Here is a 6459-nt window from a genome sequence, read left to right on the forward strand (position 1 = left end):
CATCTCCTTCCCTCAGTGAGAGAGCTGAAGATGGGTCGAGGATGGGTGTTTCAGCACGACAACGACCCTAAGCACACCGCCAAAGCAACAAAAGAGTGGCTGAAGAAGCACATCAAGGTTCTGGAGTGGCCTAGCCAGTCTCCAGACCTGAATCCAATTGAAAATCTTTGGAGGGAGCTTAAAATAAGAGTTGCCAGGCGACAACCTAGGAACCTGAATGATTTGGAGGCTGTCTGCAGGGAGGAGTGGGCCAACATCCCTGCCGAAATGTGCACAAACCTCGTCACCAACTATAAAAACCGTTTGACATCTGTGCTGGCCAATAATGGCTTTTCTACAAAATATTAACATGCTGTTTGTCCAGGGGGTCAAATACTTGTTTTTCCTCATCAGATGGTTATCAATTTTAATAAATTCATATGATGTGATTTTCTGGAATTTTCTTTGGGATTCTGTCTTTCACTGTTAGAATGTACATATGATTAAAATTATAGATCGTTGCATTCTTTGTAAGTGGGCAAACCTGCAAAATCAGCAAGGGGTCAAATACTTATTTCCCCCACTGTATAATGTAAATGAAAACGTTACTCTCTGTATTTGATATGATTTAGGATTATATTTTGGTAGGCACCGCTTTTATAAAAGAGAAGTAGTACAGTGACTGATGGCGATAACATCATGTGACATTTGACCCTTCACAAAGCCACGCCAGCTCTAATGACTGTGTCTGAGTCTGACAAACGGTTGGACTTATCCGACTTAGTATGGCGCTGCCACTATCTGTAACTGCACTCCCTGGAGAAATATTGTTTAATTTTTGGAAAAACTAAAGAGCATTCTCAGAGAATTATACAGAAAGGTTTGCATTATGCATTTCAAGGTTAGATTCAGGCTGTCAAACTGACAAAAAAAACAAAAACAAAGATAGAAGCTATATCCTACCGATCACAGAGTAAAAGTGAACCACCACATCACCTGATCATTGAGACAGAGGACAATTATATTAAGGATAACACTGTTGCTTTCAACTGTGTAGGTCTATATTCCCTATTGCAAACATTGAAATGCAAAAGCAGTAGGCCTATATAACGTTACATTCGGTAGTAAGTTAGGTAGCATTAACTAGCTAACATTACATTAGGAACAATCCACAGCCTACATTTTTCTGCATTTATTTTAGGTTTTGGAAAGGGAATAAATCATACTTCTCCTTTCAACCTCTTCTGGTAGTGATTGTAACTATTACAAGTGCTCCAGTAACAGCGTTTGACCATATCTTGGAAAAACTTCTAAAAGCTAGACAACGACTCCTTTTGCATGCTACAGCATTGCCATGAAGGTTTCGGACTTCAGTTAGAGTGTGTCCTATAAGGTGCTGTGATTAGCCAGCTTGCGGTTTTGGGACGTGGCTTAGCGGAGGGTGAATTATGGTTCAATCCTGACCTGAGAGTCTCCAGTGTAGTGTGTGGGCACTCCAGTCCAGCAGAGAGCACCTTTACTGCTGAATCCTGTAGGTCGTTGTTACTCAGGTCAAGCTCTCTCAGACTAGAGGACTGGGAGCTGAGAACGGAGGACAGAGCTTTACAGCTTCTCTCTGACAGATAACAGCCACTCAGCCTAGAAAATATGTACAGCACATATGTGAAAGATTTTCTCTCTGTATTTTAAATTATTTACAATCATATTTTGAAAAGAGACGTGGTACAATGACTGAAGAAAAGGACAACAACATCAAATCACAGTTCTGGTTCTCCCTTTATAAGTTTAATAATCCGGACCTGAGAGTCTCCAGTGTGCAGTGTGGACTCTCCAGTCCAGCAGAGAGCAGCTTCGCTCCTGAATCCTTCAGTTTGTTGTTACTCAGGTCCAGTGCTCTCAGACTAGATGACTTGAGGCTGAGAACTGAGGACAGAGCTTCACAGCTTCGCTCTGATAGATTACAGCCACTCAGCCTGAAGGGGGGATAGTGAGAGATATACAGTGATAAAGACAAACGCTGATACTGTTTGTTTCATCTAACACTAAAAAACATCACATTTATACAGTTTCCTATAGTTTTTATTGCTGTGTTTATTATTGGGATCTTTAGTCAAATCAGTTTGATCCCAATAATACACAAATTACAACTACATTGTATCATATTTTGTTTTCATTTCATGGCTGCATTAATCTGTGGTGGTACAATGAAACTAGTTTTTCAGTAAGACATTCTTACACTGAGAACAACCCTATACATGTGATACAGTGAGTATCTGCAGTTATCTCTGCACTTACAGAGCTTTGTTGGAAGCTTTGACCACTGGCAGCAGCCTCAGAAGAGCCTCCTCTGAAGCAGAGTATTTCTTCAAATCAAACAAGTCCAGATATTTTTCTGATGACAGTAAGATGAAGCCCAGAGCTGACCACTGAGCAGGAGACAGTTTATCTGTGGAGAGACTTCCTGAACTCAGGTACTGTCGGATCTGCTCCACTAGAGAACAATCATTCAGTTCATTCAGACAGTGGAACAGATTGATGCTTCTTTCTGCAGACAGATTCTCACTGATCTTCTTCTTGATGTACTCAATTGTTTCCTGATTGGTCTCTGAGCTTCTTTTCTTTTTCAGTAGGTCTCGTAGGAGAGTCTGATTGGTCTGCAGAGAAAGTCCCATGAGGAAGCGGAGGAACAAGTCCAGGTGTCCATTTGGACTCTGCAAGGCCTTGTCAATAGCGAACCTGTGGACCTCTGACACAGATGTTTTGCTGAAAACCATTCGCACATGCTTGCCAAAGGTTTGCCCTGGCTCAGACATGACATTCTTGTTTTTGTTAATGAGTGCCTTCTCTACATACAAAGCTGCCAAAAACTCCTGAACACTCAGATGGATAAAGCTAAACATCTTGTCTGCTTCATCCTTCTTCTTCCCACGTTCCTCTTTAAAGATCTCTGTGAAGACTCCTGAGCACACCGAGGCTCCACTGACATTAATGCCGCTCTCTTTCAGGTCTGATTCGTAGAAGATCAGGTTGCCCTTTTCCAGCTGGTGGAAAGCCAGTTTTGCTAATGACTTAATGTACTGAATGCACTTTTCTGGGCCGTATTTCTTTTTTGTCTGATCAATCTGAAACACCAAGAATTCTGTGTACATCTCAGTCAGGGTCCTGGGCAGCTCTCCTCCCTCTCTGGTCTTCAACACCTCCTCCAGAACTGTAGCAGTGATCCAGCAGAAGACTGGGATGTGGCACATGATGTGGAGGCTTCGTGATGTCTTGATGTGGGAGATGATTCTGCTGGCCTGCTCCTCATCTCTGCATCTCTTCCTGAAGTACTCCTCCTTCTGTGGGTCAGTGAACCCTCTAACCTCTGTCATGCTGTCGACAAACTCTCGAGGGATTTGATTGGCTGCTGCAGGTCGTGTGGTTATCCAGAGGCGAGCAGAGGGTAGCAGGTTCCTTTTGATGAGGTTTGTCAGTAGCACATCCACTGAGGTGGAATCTGTCACATTGAAGTTTACTGGCTGATTTTCCCAGGTAGAGCAGTCCAGATGAAGACGGCTCTCATCCAGTCCATCCAAAACAAACAGAAGTTTGAATTTACTTTTGTCATAGTTGGTGTTTCCTGATGACTGCAGAGTTTCAAAAATGTAGTTAAGAGCTTCTTCCTTGATTTCTCTGGTTTCCCTGATGCAATTATGAATGAGTTCTGTCAAACATAACTTTTCCCCTGCCCATAAATTCAGCTGGCGGAAGGTGAAGGGAAAAATCAGATGCATATCTTGATTGGATTTTTTTTCAGCCCAGTCCAACACAAACTTGCTCACAAGAAATGTTTTGCCAATTCCTGCGATTCCACTGGTCAGTACTGTTCTTATGGGTCTGTATTTTCCAGAGGGGGGTTTGAACATGTCAGTAGGTCTAATTGGTTTCTCTGTTTCTGCTGGCTTCAACACTGCCTCAATCTGCATGACCTCATGCTGTGTGTTTATGCTTATGTCAGCCCCAGCGGTGATGTACAGCTCTGTGTAGATATCATCCAGACGTTCCTTCTTCTGCATCCATCCTTCTTGTATACATATGAACTTGTCCTGAAAGTGTGATTGAAGCATGTGTTGGTAATATGTGATGGGTTGTGGCTCTGGTATTGGAACCATCATGTCTGTGTTGAACACAAATATAAAAAATATAAAGTATCAGGCTGTTTGTGCACACATATAGAAGCATTTTGTTCTTTAGGATTGTCTTCCTAAGAACCAACAACATTTTCCTTTCAAATAACAGCAATGGAGCCAGCTTAATGTCATAACCAAACATATTTGATACTGTTAGTAACGTCTCTGTTAAGGGGGTGCACACCTGCCACTTTGCCTCTTGATGCCCGAAGTGACCTTTTGTCATGGCAAAGTCCTTTATTCCTTTATTTTTAAAGGCCCGTTTGTGAAGGCCTGCCATAAATAAAATTACCTACATGATGACCTTTCATTGTATTTTACAAGAACAACATGAAGAGAGCACGCACGGAAATTAACCCATTTATCACTTATGTTGTTTTGGACAACTTAAGACACATGAGTTTCTAATCCGTTGGTTATGAATAGGTGCAAAGAATATGAATATTCCCAAAGACAACTTCTGTATGTGACGCTGAGCTCGTGCACTTTTCTTTGGTTTCTTTGGTCGACCATGGTGAGGCCTGTTCTGAGTGGAACCTGTCCTGTTTAACCGCTGTACGGTCTTGGCCACCGTGCTGCAGCTCAGTTTGAGGGTCTTGGCGGTCTTCTTACAGCCTCGACCATCTTTATGTAGAGCAACCGTTCTTTGTTTCAGGTCCTCAGAGTTCTTTGCCATGAGGTGCCATGTTGAACTTCCAGTGAGCAGTATGAGAGAGTGTGAGAGCGATAACACCAAGTTTAACACACCTGCTCCCCGTTCACACCTGAGACCCTGTAACACTAACAAGTCACATGACACCGGGGAGGGAAAATGGCTAATTTGGTCTTATTTGAACATTTTCATTTAGGGGTGTCCTCCCTTTTGTTGCCAGCGGTTTAGACATTAACGGCTGTGTGATGTGTTATTTTGAGGGGACAGCAGATTCACACTGTTATACAAGCTGTACGCTCACTACTTTCTTTCTGTCATTTCTTTAGTGTTGAACATGAAAAGATATAATCAAATATTTACAAAGATGTGAGGGGTGTACTCATTTTTGTGAGATACTATATCTGTTGCAGAGATATCTATTGAAGTTAGCATGTTCGCCAAGTTGTTAGAAACAAGCTTAAACAAAAGCTGTCTGTATGTAGTTCAACCATTAATTTATTGTCGCTAGATATCTAAAATTTGACAAACTTTTATAAACATAGCTGCTGGCTGAGACAGAATGACTCCCCATATTTGTTTGAAAATCACATTTTATAATGTAACTTTACCTTCAGTCTGATGAGAGGCAGGTCCTCTGTTCTGAGGAGTTTCTTCAACATGACTGACATTCACTGAAAGAGAGAGGAATAATGTAGTTGTAGAATTTGAATGCTAGCAGGTGTCGTCATGCTGCTCAGTTTGCTATCATGCTGCTGAATCTCTGTATTCATTTGCAGTATGTGTATCTATTTGCATTGGTGTTAATAAAGATATTTTCTTGTGATGTTGTCCAGCACATGCTTGTGTGTAGTAGTAATTTGAGGTTGTAATTGGTTTGGGAGACAAACTTTAACTGTAGAATATTTCCTTTGTGTCAAAATGCAATTACTGTCTCTTACTCTCTTGCTTTATGTTTGTGTTGCTTCTCATAGGTTCAGTACACTTAGATGGAGTATTTCACTTGGACACTGTTTGTATCCTGCAGCATCTTTCAATTGCTCATTCACAAATGTGTGGGCAGTAACATCATCGTCATTTGTGTACAGTTCTGACATTATAGCCTGATGCATATGTTGCCTGCTGCAGCAGCTTCCTCCACCCCTCAAAACTGCTCCTTATGTGCTATATTTTTCATAAATGTGCTCTCACAGCAGAATCCTCTACACTCTCTTTGGGAGTTTCCTCAATTATCAGGTTTTTCATTTTCATCAGGTTGAAAATTCTCAGACTGCCGTGCCATCGTGTTTTTCATGTTTTCTACTTCCTGTGACTGACCTTGTGGTCCCGAGCCGGTGTCCAACAAACTCTGTAGCAAATCATTCCTTTGGCTCTTCTTTAGAATCTGCTTGGTCACCTCCACAGCTCCAGGAAGTGTGTAGGTCTGGATCATCAGATCCACTGTGTCCCACGTCTTTGCGTTCACCAGCTTGTTCTTCGGGATTTTTGAAGAGTCTTTCAGACGTTCATCTTTAAGGAACCACTTGAAGCACTTAAATTCCTCTTCTCCAAGTTCATCCAGAGTGTTCAGGAGGACCTCTTTTGTCATTGTGGCCCTCTAGTCAAATCTGCAAATATCGTTGACCCTAAAGTTATCTGACTGGTGTCGTGTTGATCGTTGAT

General features: G+C 41.8%; 1 protein-coding gene across 1 annotated transcript in view; it reads right to left on the reverse strand.

Moving 5' to 3' along the window:
• The window catches only part of LOC123969653 (NLR family CARD domain-containing protein 3-like), a 29070-nt gene extending 22611 nt beyond the window's left edge, over positions 1-6459 (reverse strand). Inside the window, exons 1-5 of the mRNA XM_046047245.1 lie at positions 6115-6459; positions 5409-5471; positions 2275-4135; positions 1779-1952; positions 1444-1617 (exon numbers count right to left, since the gene is read on the reverse strand). Coding sequence (XP_045903201.1) covers positions 1444-1617; positions 1779-1952; positions 2275-4135; positions 5409-5471; positions 6115-6385 — 2543 coding nt within the window. The 5' untranslated portion in view covers positions 6386-6459. The remainder of the gene's footprint in view (positions 1-1443; positions 1618-1778; positions 1953-2274; positions 4136-5408; positions 5472-6114) is intronic.

This window comes from Micropterus dolomieu, linkage group LG04, assembly GCF_021292245.1.
Source record: "Micropterus dolomieu isolate WLL.071019.BEF.003 ecotype Adirondacks linkage group LG04, ASM2129224v1, whole genome shotgun sequence".
In the NCBI taxonomy this organism is placed as follows: Eukaryota; Metazoa; Chordata; class Actinopteri; order Centrarchiformes; family Centrarchidae; genus Micropterus; species Micropterus dolomieu.